The 16,061-nt window shown below is 40.5% G+C and overlaps 1 protein-coding gene across 8 annotated transcripts in view; it reads left to right on the plus strand.

The window, feature by feature from the left end:
- The window catches only part of FRMD4B (FERM domain containing 4B), a 307,937-nt gene extending 298,326 nt beyond the window's left edge, over positions 1 to 9,611 (plus strand). For all 8 annotated transcript variants that reach the window (XM_070576838.1, XM_070576836.1, XM_070576837.1 and 5 more), the window contains 3 exons: positions 54 to 865; positions 4,170 to 4,299; positions 7,951 to 9,611. In XM_070576838.1, coding sequence (XP_070432939.1) covers positions 54 to 865; positions 4,170 to 4,299; positions 7,951 to 8,071 — 1,063 coding nt within the window. In that variant the 3' untranslated portion in view covers positions 8,072 to 9,611. The remainder of the gene's footprint in view (positions 1 to 53; positions 866 to 4,169; positions 4,300 to 7,950) is intronic.
- Positions 9,612 to 16,061: the final 6,450 nt, after the last annotated feature.

Genomic DNA, 16,061 nt, shown 5'->3' on the forward strand with positions numbered 1-16,061 from the left:
ATTTCAGTGCTTTCTTTTTTCTCATTTATGAGTTTACCTTTCTCCACTTTCAGACCTGAATCTTCATCTCAGCACTGCCGCCAGCGGAGTGGAAGCCTCGAGTCCCAGTCCCACCTGCTCTCTGAGATGGAAAACGATAAGCCATTTTTCTCCCTCTCCAAATCCCAAAGAAGCAGCAGCACAGAAATCCTTGATGACGGGTCTTCCTACACCAGCCAATCAAGCACGGAGTATTACTGTGTGACACCAGTTGCCGGCCCCTATTACACCACCCAGACTCTGGACACTCGTGCCAGGGGTCGGAGAAGGTCCAAGAAACAGAATGTTTCCACTTCAAATTCAGGAAGCATGCCCAACCTAGCACAAAAGGATAGTTTGAGGAATGGCGTCTACTCAAAGAGTCAGGAGCAACCATCTTCTAGTTATTATATTGCTGGGTACACGCCATATACAGAGTGTGATCTTTATTACAGTGGTGGCTATGTCTATGAGAATGACACTGAGGGACAGTACAGTGTCAATCCTTCCTACCGGTCCTCAGCCCATTATGGATACGACCGCCAAAGGGACTACAGCAGATCCTTTCATGAAGACGAGGTTGACCGGGTACCCCACAACCCGTATGCAACTCTCCGGCTGCCAAGGAAGGCAGCTGCCAAGTCGGAGCATATCACCAAAAACATCCACAAGGCCTTAGTTGCAGAGCACCTGCGTGGCTGGTACCAGCGGGCCTCTGGGCAAAAGGAGCAGGGGCACAGCCCACAGACTAGCTTTGACTCAGACAGGGGATCGCAGAGATGCCTGGGGTTTGCCGGGCTGCAAATACCCTGTTCTCCAAGCAGTCGAGCATCTTCCTACTCTTCAGGTAAGAATACGTGGAGGCACTTGACACCTGGATTTAATTTACCATGTCCCCTGCCCACCGGAAACCATTCACCTCAAAGATCGCGAGACCATCCCCGAAGGTCATGAGAGTGGTAGCTATTGGGTGGAGCTACAGTAAGAATTGCCAACTTCACAACAGTTCCCCTGGCTTTCCAAGGAACATGGTCCACACGAGTCTGATGAAACAAGTTGTAGATTGAAATCCAACAAAGTTTATTAGGCATCTATTCTATATGCTGCCCTTTGTTAGGGACTTCCGCATATTGTATCTTTTCTAGGTCTCACATTGACAGTCACATCTCTCAAATGTGTTCAGGTCATTGAGGTTTGATACATTAAAAGAATAGAGTAAACCCTTCAGGTAAGCCAAAAACGTTAGAAGTATACTTCCTTCCTTCTTGACCACCAGGAATTTGATCGTCTAAAAGGCAGTTTCCTCTGAACCCTTAGGTAACTGCATAAGGCTTCTGATAATTCTGATAGGAGCAGGCATTTATTAAGGACTATGCCTAGCACTGTTCTAAGTACTTTGCATTGTCTTGACTCAATATATACTCCACGTTATGGTTGATTTAAAGAATTTTCAAAAATAATTTTGATTAGAGATGTTCCCTTCATGCATTGACTTTGTCCCCTAACGCTGCTAACGTTTGTGGTGGACTAACTGCTCACCCCCAGCTGTGCTAAGTACTTTAAGTAGAGAAATAGGAGGATAAGAGGAATGTCTGCCTACGGTTTCATTCATTCAGCAAACAAGCAGGCACATCCAAGATGCTGAGGAGCCAGTGCTGAACCAGTTCCTGGCCTTGATGAGCTCACGGTCTAGTTAGCAGCCAGTGGAGTGTATGGGAATTAGAAATTGTAAAGCTCTAAGAAATGAATGAGTTCTTGAATTACGTGAAAACCTGAGGTCACGAGTCTTGCCATCTCTTTTAAGCGTGACACCTTAGCAAGACATATGGATTTCTGAATCATTGTGTAGTAGTCAGTGAAACTGCACCTTTAAAAGTTTCATAAGCTTGTTGACAAGAGGTATTTCCATGGAGATTTCTGTTTGGGTTCAAGTTCTCTTGTTTGTGTAGGACTTTGGACTTCTGCTAAGGCCTTCCCATCCATTACTACACCTCACATGTGAAAAGGCCCCTGGAGTTATTTCTCGTTGTTTATGGCTCTGATCGAAGAACGCCTTTCTTCGCCCTGAAGTTCAGGGCATTGCATGAAAAACTTGGAGAAACCAAACCTGGACATAGTGTTACAAAGAAAGAATCAAACAGGCAGGGCTGAGGTGTACGTGGCTGGTCATCAGGGCACAGGGCTGGGGTACTGCCTCCTTACACGGTGAGGCCAGGGAGAAGCAGGTGTGACTCAGGAATCAGCATTCCTGACCGTTGGCTCAGTGTCTGGGGCAAAGGTGAGAATGGAGCTAACACTTCCTGATTCAGACCTGGTAGGAGCCTTGCTGATACCAGCAGGATTGGCCCCATCGATCAAAAGGCATCACTTTTTTAAGGAATTAAAGGGGTTCCCGGAATTCTCTTGTGGAATTTTCCTCATTCCTGCCTACATTTTATAGCTACAGGAAGGTATTACAACAGGCATGCCTCATTCACACAGAGAGATAAGATTCCAATTATTTGCCAAATTAGTCAGGGGCTTTGTCATAACTTCCAGCCTTTCGGTGACTCAGTTTCAGTAGTAATGACAGCCGCCATTTACTGGCAGCTTACCCAGTGCCATGTGGCATGCCCAGCACTTTGTATGCACTATCTCATTTAATGTACACGACAGTTCTATATGGTGAGCACTGTTGTTATGTTTATTCTTATTGTCCTAATCTTGCGGCTGAGGCAGTCCAGGCTTAGAGAGTTTAAATGACCCTGCCCCGAAGCTAGTAAGTGCTGGGGTGGGAATTCTCTCCCAGTTCTGACATCTTAACCACCAAGCCACACAGTACCCGACTTAGAGTGATGAAACATTCTTGGAAGCTCAAAGTATGTTATGTCTTTGAGTCAAAACCTTGGAGCATCGAGGGCCACAGATGAGTTGTTTGGGGTTTTTTAAAATACTTCATTTAATTTTTATTTTCTTTTTATTTTTCCTTCTTCTCCCCAAAGCCCCCCAGTACATAGTTGTATATTTTGTTGTGGCACCTTCTAGTTGTGGCATGTGGGACACTGCCTCAGCATGGCTTAATGAGCAGTGCTAGGTCTGCACCCAGGATCCGAACTGGCAAAACCCTGGGCCACTGAAGTGGAGCACGTGAACTTAATCACTTGACCATAGGACCAGCCCCCACAGATGAGTTTTGAAATGTGTTTGTCCCACACAAGTGCTTTGAGGTGTGAGAGAAGAGGAGGAAGTTGGCTGCCAGGAACAGGAAATGGAGGAGAGCTGGAAGGATCCATGAGCAGTGCTGGTTTTGTGAGTCTTGGACGACGAGCATGGCATCATGGTCACCTTGTGCGTCCTAGGCATGGAGCAGGACTGGTTTTATAGAGAGGACAGCAAACACCCAGCAATGAGGCATTCGTGGGGCTTTGCTCCCAAATTATACCCTGTCTTGTTCCAGTTCAGTGCCTCAGCAGAACTAAATCTCTTCTTCCTGAAATTCTTCCTGTACTTGTTATCCTCCCCTCTTCCCCACCTTTTTGTTAAAGGCAAAAAATTTGCCTTGTTCTGCTAGTGGCCAGTGTTGCCTTTGGCTGAGTGACAGACAAGTCTCAACAAGTCAACTTATGAAATGCTTTTCTTCCAAAGGCCTCCGAGAAATTCAAACTCATCGTCTTACCTTTACAGCTGAAGCCTTATGTATCGAGCCACCATAGCCGGAATGGGAAGATTCTCTCAATATATGAGAAGTGTTTTTTCTGGATTGTCTTTTGGTTTATTTTTTATAGCATGCCTTTTAATTAACCTTATTCACGTTAATAATAATATTAATAGTTATCATTTGATGAGTGCTTACTCTGTATCAGGCACAGTGCTTAAATATTTTCATACGTTACCTTATTTCATTCTGATATCATGCCTACACAGAACATATTTGTATTATTATCCCTGCTTTACAAATGAAGCACCTGAGGCTTAAAGAGGATAAGCTATTTGCCCAAGGTCACACGGCCAGTAAGTGACCAAGTTGGAACAGGAACTCGGTTGATTCCAAACACTTGCTCTTAACCTCAACTCTGCACACAGCTGATTACAATGTACATCTAAATGGCTTAAACAGTTTTCACTTTGAATATTTCCACTAACTTTATCTCTCTTTTTATCTTTATTTCTAGTGTCTTCTACAAATGCTTCTGGGAACTGGAGGACCCAGATAACCGTAGGGCTATCTGAATACGAGACCCCCGCACATTCTTACACCAGCTGCTATGGCAACATCTACAATCCTTTGCCCTCTCCAGGCAGGTGAGGAAGCAATGCTTGCAAATTCTAGTAGCCTCTACTTGGTCAAAAGAACTCAGGGATCCTATTTTACTTTATGAATGCGAAGTAACCTACCTCAAGAGTTGGCAAACTATAGTCTACAGGTCAAAACCAACTGCCACCTGTTTTTGTAAATAAAGTTTTATTGGAAAACAACCATAGTCGTTCATTTACATATTATATATGACAGTTTTTACACTGAGGGCAGAGCTAAGTAGTTGAACAGAGACCATATGGTCAACAAAACCAAAAATACCTGGCCCTTTAAGAAAAAGTTTGTTGACTCCCAATCCAGCTCACTCAAATTTGACCCTGTTCTCAGAGTTCCCTACATTACATTGTGTGTCTGAAGGGTTTTTTTAATTGTAGTACTTGAAACTGTATTATTGGTGTATCCACTTAAGACTCTTCCGGAACCTTGCAGGAGAAATATCTCTACTCCAGAAAAGGCTGTTCGTACCAAGATTCCTCGCAGTCAGTTGGCGGGCTTGATTTCAAACATTTGCTGCCTTTTTGTGTCTGACCCTCTGTTCATTAAAAAGAAGCAACAGACGCAGCCAGCTGTCCTATTTGTGAAAGTAGTTCTTTGTAAACATTTAGGGAAATATTCAAGAATCGATTGTTTAAAATGTGATTTAAAAAAAGATTGCAAATTCTGAATTGCATGTTCTTCACTTCTTTGTATACACAGGAGTTAAGTTTGAAGAGATCATTTCTTCCTATCACTTTCTCACAGAATATGATCCGCACCCATGGTGCCAAGAAGTAGAGGATTTTCTGAGGTTTTTTTAGAAAATTTAATTTTGTTTTCTTTACGTCAGATTCCTTCAGGCATAGGAGACTCACAGACTGTAGCTTATAAAGATGTCTATATTGGTGAATTTGAGACATAAGTTTCTTATTGAAGCACTCAGTGTTATAAGCAAATTGAAGATATTCAACTCCAGAAGCCTTATTTTTCTTCTCCGTATTCAGTGGGAGTTTTTCTTGGCTTGAAATGTTAGGCCAATTGTCTGAACTCAACAAAGGGTGTGCTCAAAATAGAATTTTAATGAAAATATACCGCAGAGGATGTCAAATAGCTTGGGCTTCTGTAAATAATTCTTGAAAATGCGTTAGGAGCAGGAACTAAAATGACTTTGGCCCAAAATTTGAGCTGAACTTTTTCAGCTCAGTTTTTTAATCATTTTGCATGAGACGTTTGCTAATAGTTGTCGTGTTTGTATACTTCTACTTTTCTTTTTGTTGACTTAGTTAGAAATGATATGAAACATTCAGTGCATAAGACGGTTTTAATATCCTTAACACCACTTTCATTGGACTCAGGAAGTGCTAAACATTTTTAGAGAACATCTGTTTTTACCAAGTCTGCCCATCTATTTCAGCCAGCCCAAGATGGCTTGAAAGGGGAATCTGATAACAGAGGGGGCATAACGTACGGGAAATTAGAAACTATTTAAAGATCCCTATTGTGTGTATGAGAGAGATAGTGTGCACGCACACATGCATATGTGTGATATAATATGAGCTCATTACGGAAAATTAGGAAAATAGTAAAGGAATGAATAAGTAGGAAATAGTTTACCCATAATTCTACCATCGAGAGATAGCAGCTATTAACATTTTGGCATGTATCTCCCATTTTTCTGTATCCATTTTTAACATGGTCGTAATGATATCATATATACAATTTTACATCTTTTGTCATATATGGAATTCTACATCCCAGGCTTTTTTTACTTAATAACATAAGTATGTTCCTATATTTTTTAAAAAACTCTTTAAACCTTATTGTATGTGATCAATATGATATTCCACTCAGTAAATATACCATACCTTAACAAGTATAATTAATAGATTAAATTGAAAAGTGTCTTTTTTTCCAACTCTTGCTTTCCAGAAAGATTTGCCAGTTTACCCTCCTTCCCCACCAGCCCTGGAGTTATGGGAGCACTTATTTCTGTCTGTTTTATTTAGGATTTTTTCATTATGATACAGTCTGATTAATTTAACCTGTCCTATTAATAAGGCAAGTATAGTAACAATCATCTGTAAAGCTTTAGAAATTTGCTTAAAGATTGCATAAGTTATTTTTGATGAAAACATAATTCTTAAAATAAGAGAGAAATTGGATTTCAAGATAAAAATGAAAAACCTTAGATCTGCCCTTAAGTTAAAGATTTGAAATGCTTAGCAGTAGGTGAATGTTTTGTTAAATAAGTGAAGTGCATATTATTTAGAGAATCCTTTCCCCCGGAGTGTCCAGGTCTTCATACTAGAGAAAGCTACAAACATTTACCAACAAAAATTTTTTTCCTAGTAGGATTTGGTATAATTGTCAGTGACATCAACGTTCCAGAATTAGAAATGTTGAAGTCTCTTATGCTACCTAATATATAATATAATAAAATTCTTGGCTCTACAAACTGGGTTTTCAAATAACTTTTTTTCTTTCACTTCCTGCTTTCCATTTTTCTTTCTCTTCCTTATCTAACTCTACCTATTACTAGGCAAAACCAAGGGCTTCTGTCCCGGAAAATGGTTGTGTCTCCAGAAATGAGATCAGTTTTAAATTCTCTTTTGCTAAGGGTAGCCAGCTGTAGTAAGTACAGTCCCGCCGATCTGTGTGCTGCTTCTTGCGTAGCAGAAGTTTTGCTTGCCCTGACTGATGTGTGAAGTTAAGGAAATCTGACTTTGTTTTTTATATTAGATGCAAATACTAAATATGTGGATTCATATAGTACTTCTTTCCAAAGCTCTTCTTCCAAAGGCTTTTTAATCACTTTACTAAAAGACATTGAAATTTAAAATAAGAAATCTACTAACTATCTAACCTATTCTAAACTACGGTTTTAAGAATGAGGTTTTGCTTACTGGAGTGGTTTGTGTAATAGGATGCTCTTATTTGGATATCCCACCCAAGGCCTATGATCTTTAAATGTGATGCTGTTTCCAATTTACTTGACCTGTATACCCTAGAGATGTAAAATATGCTCTGAGGTGCCCCTGTCTCCCTCTAAACATTTGTCTCTGAGGAAAACATCTAGTACATCCCTTTAATTTGAAGAATACTTAAAATGTGGCTGTCAAAAAATACTTTTTAATAAGATAAAGAGAAAATGGACATGTGTCAAAGATTTATTTAACTCATTAGTGAGAGAACTAAAAGAATGGTTAAACTGGTTTAAAGAGAATTCAAGAGACTGAATTCAGTACATGGAAAGAGAAAATGCTAGAATAAGATTACTAAATTAGATACAAAACCAGTTAATGTCCAGGGCGATAAAACTATAACCATAATCTTTTATACTAAACAGAAGTTATTTGTATTTCTTCCAAACAAAAACCTACAAGTTAACATGCAATTTAACACAATCTGGATCCTAATCCAATGGTAAATGTAAGCCAGACAAAGGTATATCTCTCTAAAGAACTAAATAATCCTTGCATGGGCCTGATGGACAATGCGCCAGTATGACATTGAAAGAACACGCAGTCATGTTTTGCCTTATTTCCAAGTTTTGGGTGATTTTCTTAACCGTGCTTTCTACTAACTCCTTTGAGTGTAGTAATCTTTGTTCCCTGGGAACAAAAATGACCACAAGTAGTAACTTTTCTGGTTTCCTTTCATAGACAGTACACAGAGACCAGTCAACTGGACGGTACAGATGGAAACCGATTGGAAGACAGCCTGGACAGTAGTGAGCAGAGGCTCTTTTGGCATGAAGATTCAAAGCCTGGAACATTAGTCTGAACTGCAGTTGGACCTCTTGACCAAGCACTGCATTCTCACACTAGTGTGCCTTGCAAAATGTGTTCGTCTTCCCAGAAGGCTGTTGGTCTTTGGAAACCTAAGGGCATCTGAGGTGGAAGTGAATCACACACTAAGCCACACAGAGCCCCTAAACAACAACTTGCCTTTCAAAGTCCAGTCACTAACCTGACAAACCAAGGTTGGACCACACATTGAACCGTTGCCAAGAGAGGATTCGGCCTTTATCAATAGCAAGCACTTTTTATGGGATTAAAGTTGTTGAAGGCAAACCTCGAAACTGTGAACAGTGCGTTCAGGGTCTCCACTAGGAAAGAAGGAGAGGGGAAATTTCAGAGCACAATTCAGGATGATGAGAGAAGGGAAACTAGAAGCTTCTGAGTCATTCCTCACCATCAGAAAGTTTGAATTTGTGAGCTGGTGAAGAATAACATGCTATTTCTACACAGACATGAACAATTTAGACAGTATTGGAAAATTACTTGAAGAGAAGTTGGATTTTCATGAAGTTCAGAATGAGTGTAAATGTTTTTAGGATATTATAAAGAGTGATGGTTTTCATAAACACCATAAAATGGGTTCTGGAAAGACTTATCGCTGTAGCATCCTGTAATATAAGTTTATGGTAGCAGACTGGGGAAAATGAAGCAGTCCACTGAATAATTGACAAACTCTGCTTGGAGAATTTTCTAAGGTACAATATCATTGAGCTCCTTTTTTCTTTCTACACCAATGGCATGATGAGCTATTATTCAGGCTGGTAACTTTCCAACTGGCTGTCCTTTGAAATGGCAGACTTGATATGGAAAGTTTAATAATCGAGCGTTTAAAAAAGTATTTTAAGGTAATACAGAAAGAACCTAAAACAACAACAACAAACCCACATCATTTTAGATGAATTGCGTGCCTTAAAATGGTGAACATTAGAAAATTAAGCATACTGTCTGGATTCCACAGGTGGTTCTAAGTCTCCAAGTGACAAAAACAAGATTGGTCATAAAAAAAACTCCAAGCTGCAGTAGATTTAATTATGAGGCTAAAACTACCTCATACTTTCCTTGGAAGAACTAATTAGCTATGGTTTATTGTAGGTTTTTTTTAAGAACAAATATTTCCATATTCCAGATTGATCTTTTTTGTCATCTCTACTCTGCTTCAAAATTGTGTACAAGGTGCTCCTTCTCCCCCTTTTATACAGGTTTCTTGTTCATATTGTGAATAGAGAAGTTTCCGAACAACCTTTTTTGGAACATTTTCTATCTATATTCCAAAGCATGTAATATATACATAAAGATGATTTGTTAAACTGGTCCTTAGTCATTTGTATCATTAAAAATGAAGTTTGGGGAAAAAATTTGGAACAAAAAAAAGACATCCAAAAAAGTAACTTATTCCTTTTTGCATATTTGTATAGTCTTCTAGAAACAGAAATACCCTTTTGCATATTCTTTTACTGTTCTGACTTTTTAAGACCTATTATTTTTTTACATAGGTCAATAAACAAAAAGTGTGCTACTGAAAATGTTTCCATATTCTTCTATTTATGTTCAGCGTCCATACAAAGCAGTGTAAAATTCTCTACTTCAAGTAATCATGTTGGACAAGATTGCAGTTATGGTATTACCGTATTTTATTGATTCCAAGATGTACCTTTTCTCTCGTATTTATATCTCTGAAATCAGGGCGAATCTTTTGATTGATGGCTTGTTCTAGTTGATTTCACAGTGTTTTTTTCTTTTTTAGTGAAACGTAAAATGATGCTGCGACTTACTATAAAATTGTCTTAGAATTGATGAAATATGGTAGTTTATTGCCTCACTGAGGATAACTGATGGGAGTTTTTAGGCTTCCTAATCCTGTGAATGTTGTTTATTTGTAACAAGTAATTCATCCTAGTTTCACAAACTAACAAAAGGTCTTTTAAACTCAGGAAACTGTTTCATCTGACATCTTTTTATCCTGCACAATGGGGAAAGGAAAGTGGGAAGTCAAATGTAGGGAGACCTTAATATTTCTGTGCAAGTACCTTACATGAAAATAAACCTTTTCCTGTTCAAGAAATGGTGTGCTGAGAATTGCAAGTGCACCTTGAAAGAACGAATAGAACTTGGCTCCCAAATGGAAAAGGAAGGTATAGAAATGGAAGTGCAGCAGGCCTGCTGTATAATTCCCCCTATCTTTTTTGAAAAAATCTCTCAATCATATTGTTTGTATGCTTATTAATAACTAAAAAGTGACAGAGGTAAATTTTTCAACCTATCATATTGATATGTTTTTTCTTACAAAATATCATATACTCAAAAGTAAAAATTTTAAATTCATACATGAAGCAAATATATAGCAAAAACGTAATCATGCCTGGTAAGCCTAACATTACCAGATATAAAAATTATCAATTTTTTCTCTGTTCAGATTTTTTCTATGCATATAGTCATTTTGTTTAAAATACAGCATCGGATTATAAGTACAGCGGTTTTTTTCTGCTTTTTCTCCCCAAATCCCTCCAGTACATAGTTGTATATTTTTTTAGTTGTGGGTGCTTCTAGTTGTGGCATGTGGGATGCCACCTCAGCGTGGCCTGGTGAGCAGTGCCATGTTTGTGCCCAGGATCTGAACCGGCGAAACCCTGGGCCGCTGAAATGGAACACGCGAACGTAACCACTCGGCCATGGGGCCAGCCCCATAAGTACAGTTTTATAACTTGTGTTTTCTCCTAACACACCTTGGGCCTCACTCCATATCAATATATATTGATCTACCTCACAAAGATGTATGTTTCACAAGGTAGATTTAAAAAGTTGCCTCACTTTCCTTGATGTTTAATTTTTTCCTACATTTGAGACTATTATCAGAATTCTTCCTTGTATTCATAAAAGCTTAATGTTTTAAGCAATAAAGATTCCAGAATTGTTTTAAACTATTAGTTTGGCCTGTTCTTAGGAACAGAGGTTCAGACTAAAGAATTTCCCCAAATGTCAGTCTTTAAGAGCTTTCAGAATTAGAATAACGACCTTCTTCAGTAGAGTAGAAAAGTTTGGACTATTTTCTAGAGTAGTGCTTCCCAACTATCAATGGTGAAAGACCAGTTTTTAAAATTTCCAACCGTTGTGGGCCTGTAGTTTATAGAGTCAAATAAAAGTGAATTACTAAAGGAAAAAAAGTTAATCTAAAAAAACAAATTACTAGATAAGTGAAATAACAGATACAAAAATATACATTCTTTTATTATTAGATTCATCAGACATAAAACTACTCTGTCAAGTTGCAATCAAAGTTTCTAAACACTGACTCTCAATTTCTGTGCTTGCCTCGTCCCAAGTTCCAGTAACAGAGTCTCTAGATGACCCTTTGAGTTGCACTGACCTGGCGTTCTATCGAAGAAAGCTCTGTATCCCTGCTCGTTAATAGGGCAAGTCATCTGTGATCCCCTGTTATCTCACGGGGTATGAAGATGCAGCTTATATCCAGAGAGAAGAATCTTTTAACACGTTATGTGGAGCCCAGAAGATGATGCAAAACTTAACTCATCTTTCAGCTCAAAGTTTGTGGAGCCTCTTATCGCTCATGTTTCCCGCTCCATTCCTGTCCCCTCCTCGGGGTTCCCGTAAGTCTGTTCCTACTCCTCTGCCTCCTCTCCACGCCCATCCTTGTACCACCCTGGAGTAGAAAAAAGAAAATAGCCTGCTGCAAAGATGAGTTAGCATTTGTAGAATTCTACTTCAATGTGTGTCACCCATGTGCTAAGGTGTTCACGTGATATTTGCTTATTTAATCCCAACAGCCCAATGAGGTATATAGTGCTATCTCCATTTTACAGATAAAGAAGCTGAGAATTAAGAACGTCAAGTAATTTGCCAAAAAGTCACTCAGCTGTTAGGAGAAAAACAGGAAACAGATCCTGACTTGTCAAACTCCAGATCCTAAACTACCACCACCTTGTTCCAAGAACAGCTTCTCTATAGCAAGGGAAGCAAATGATTTTTTTTTTTAAATATAGTAATGAAAATTGACTGACTACACGCTAAGCTCAGCTTTCCTTTCTCATTGCTTCTTAAAGATAATGGACCTAATTTTCTTCCATTTACCAGTGGCAGAAAGGCAAAGAGGCAGGTCTCAGTCCAAACACAGGTCGAGATAACCCTTATCTAGGATTCTACCTAGTCTTAAGTGGCTGCCCAGTAGGCTGCATTATTTATTGCTACGTGAGCTCATCAGAGGACCCAGAACATTTTTTAAATTGTTTTCTAGTCAATAAAATGTCTCACACCAGTGAATATACTTGTTACAATCACAGATAGCCATAATGAGCTAAATATTGATCAGAAACTCTGCAAATATCTATTGATCTGTCCCCATTTCTGATGGCTCAGGGCAGTATGATAGTATGAAATTTATGTGCTCTTCTACCAATGCCCTGAGGAGCCCTCTCGGAATTCAGTTCTATCAGATGTATGTGCTTTTGGGCTATACTCTTTGATTCTCTTTGGAAAGAGTGAATCTGAGATTCATCTCCCTTTAGAATCTGAGCCCACCACCAGAATGTCCTTAAAACACTTCCATCCTCTTCTCCCTTTGATTATTTATTGAAAGAGTCTGTCTCCCCTGCAAAAGAAAGTAGGACATATGCACGAAATTTGTGTTGGCAATACTTATCTGATTCTTGACGTTAAGACGCAAACACATTTTCTCCATGCTTTTTTTCTTTCGAATATCAACAGCCTTGACAAGCACAGGTATACTGGGACCAGGCAGGGAGTGGGAGCTGACCTGATGACTGAGTTTTAGATAATCATCTCCTCTTGATGCTCATAACACTTGTGAAGTGCCCAATGAAGTGCTCATGAAGAGTCTGTGATTTTCAACTGGGCTCTACCAGCCTCTGTGGGACATTTGGAAATGTGTTGCTTTGTTTTGGAAACTCAAGTGGTACCGGCATTTAGGAACCAGGGACATTAAATGTCCTGCAAGTCATGAGATGATCCCACACAACAAATAGTTTTTCCATCCCAACCACCCAGAGTTGCCCCATTGGGAAGCCTTGGGTGACTTATCTAGGTAAAGGTGTCACATCAACCTCTGTGGGTGCTGCCCTCCAGTGTTTAAAGCAGAGATTTCTCAATTTGGGAAGGAGGAAGGGAGGAAACAAAGGAGATGATTGTTTTCTGAGGGTGGGGGAGAGATTGTATGTTATTTGAAAAACCATATATCTGACAAATATTAGCATACCAACTATGTGTCAGTCAGTCACTGTCCTAGTCAGTAAAGATACAGTGTTTTCCTGAAGCTTACAGTCCAGTGAGAGAGAAACAGAAGCGAACAATTTGAATAACTTACAATGATCATTAGTCCTAGAAGAGCCAAGGGTGATGAGAGAAGAAAGGGGATACGGATGATATCCTAAGTTGGTAGGACACAGTGGGCCCTTTGGGACAGTGATGCTTAAGCCTGGACTTGGGGATTGGTAAGAGAAGACCCAATTAAGCAAAAAAGAAAAGAAGCTCTCCTAGTGCTAAAAGAATGGCCTTATGGCATTCACCAAGGCCATAAAGCTGGGAGAAGCTTAGCCAGTTTTAGAAACTAAAAGAATAGGAGGGCACATTATGCCAGGATTAGAGCAATATAGGCAATAAGAAAGCAAGCTGCCATTTTTGAGCTCTCGCTGTAGTCTCAACAATGGGCTAAGGGTTAGCATACATTACTTCATTTAATCCTTCCTACAACTGTGTGACAAAGGTGGTCTTATCCCAGAAAAGGATATGAAGAGGCTCAGAACGGTTACCATGGCCTCGGTTACATGACCACAAAGTATGTTGTAAAGCTAAAATTCAAACCTGCATCTGTCTGACTCCAAATCTCATGCTCATCATTAACCACGACATTATAAAAAGCAATTGGTATGGGCTGGCTCTGTGGCATAGTGGTTTAGTTTGTGCGCTCCCCTTCAGTGACCCGGGGTTCGCAGGCTCGGATGCCAGGCGTGGGCCTAGCAGCACTCATCAAACCACACTGAGGCGGCATCCCACACAAAATAGAGGAAGACTGGCACAGATGTTAGCTCAGGGCCTGTCTTCCTCTCACACACATGCACACACACACACACTTCTCACACACACAAAGCAATTGCTTACCAAGCACCTCTCTTAAATGGAAACCAAAGAAAATGAGAAGGTAAGAGATGGAATAAACAAAAGGATGGGCCTGGGGAGGAAGGAAGACGGAGGGTCGCCAGCAAGCTTGGAAATCACATCAGCGAGGTGAAAATAACCGGGGAAAAGGCCAGTCCGGGGTAGCCTGCAACTTCAAGATGTGTAATTCAGACACTTCTGGTCAGGGTGTAGCTTGAAGATACTCCTAATGAAAGGCCAGTTCACAGCGAACTGGGCGGGAATTACCTTTGCAAGAAGGGTGGAGGAAAGGAGCAAAGGCATTTGAGGAATGCACTCTGAGGCTCTGGATGCGGTGAATTAAACTCACATCACAGCCTCTCGCCTGGGTTGCTCCCAACACAAACACATGACTTTTCCCGGAACACCATTCTTTATGTTGTCCTCCCCTCGTTTTCAGAAGAAAATGGCTCCCTAAGGAAGTCAAAGATTGGGAAGCCAGAGCAAGAAAGATCTCATCGGGATACTGGCAGCCCAAGACTGGTAAGGGCATTACCAGCAGCCCTTCAATTACCATGAAAGAAGCCTTCCTGGGAGTTGACAGTGGGTGTCTGGGCGTTCATCACCATCTTTATAAAGCAGTGGTTAAATGTGTGGGCTTTGAAGTCAGGAGGACCCGGAGACTGGCTGCTGGGCATCCCAGCCTCACCGCTTGCTGGTCGTATGAACCAGGGTAAGTTTCCTAACCTCCCTAGTCCTCAGTTTCCTCTCTAATACATATTGCAAGAGGGTAATTTGTGGGCCGAACAAGATAATGTACATAAACAGCTCAGCACAATATCTAGTCCCCAGCAGGTGCTTCGTGATATAAATCATCTCCTGAAATAAAGGTGGTGAGTCATGTTGACTTTTAAACCAGATCTGGAAAGTTAGGGTTCTGAGGATTTGCACTGCCTTACGTTAGCCACTGAAATGACAACACTGTTGAAGCAACTCATCATTGTCGAGGACAGATCATGCCTCGGGTACTGCCATGGCACTTGGAATATTTTTTTCTTATTTAATCCTCACAGCAAGTTTGCAATGATTAATCCCAAACAAAAGCTTGAGGAGGTTAAGGATTTTGCTCAAGTTACATATCTAGAAGTTACCCAGGCCTGAATGGCAATTCCCAAATGCATTAATCAGAAACTTTGGAAAGTATGAATTCGGGCCACTCTGGAGTCCACTGCGGGGGAGGCTGTAAGAAGCTTTGACCCAAGGAGTCAAGCTGATTAAGGTGTTTTCCTGACCTTTCAGCCAGAGCTCTCCTGCAAGGCCAGGATGAGGGCAAGGTGCACTTACAAGAGCCTAAGAGTCAGCACCTTCAATTGGGTGCCCTCGCTGCCCTGCAGGCTCCATGCTGGGCTTGGCCCTGCTGCTGGCTCAGAGACCGGGACCTGCCATTTCCTGTGCATAAGAATGCAAACAAGCCATAGAGGGGCCAGATTTAGCAAACGAAAATACAGGATGCCGTTTGAATTTGTAAAATAGCTATGACCACTAAATTTTTGTAGTTTTTGGGAAAAAAATCAGTAAGGGACACCAAACAAACTCATTAAATACAGAACATGTCCCATAGATACAGGACATCAGGCAACTGCATTTGCCAGGCCTCTGGCCTGGGGCAGTGGGACAATAACAGATGCTTGAGAAGCCCTTCCAGGTGATGCGCTGGGGAGACAGGCATCACACCTCCCTGTCCAGGGAGAGCTTGGCCCTGCTCAGTGTAGAGCCTTTCTTCAGACCAGGAACCTTCCATTTTGGTCTGTAAGCAGGCACAAGAATGTGTGGAAGAGCATGCTTGAGAAAACTTTTCCTAAAAATAG

Source organism: Equus przewalskii, chromosome 15, assembly GCF_037783145.1.
Source record: "Equus przewalskii isolate Varuska chromosome 15, EquPr2, whole genome shotgun sequence".
Taxonomy (NCBI): Eukaryota; Metazoa; Chordata; class Mammalia; order Perissodactyla; family Equidae; genus Equus; species Equus przewalskii.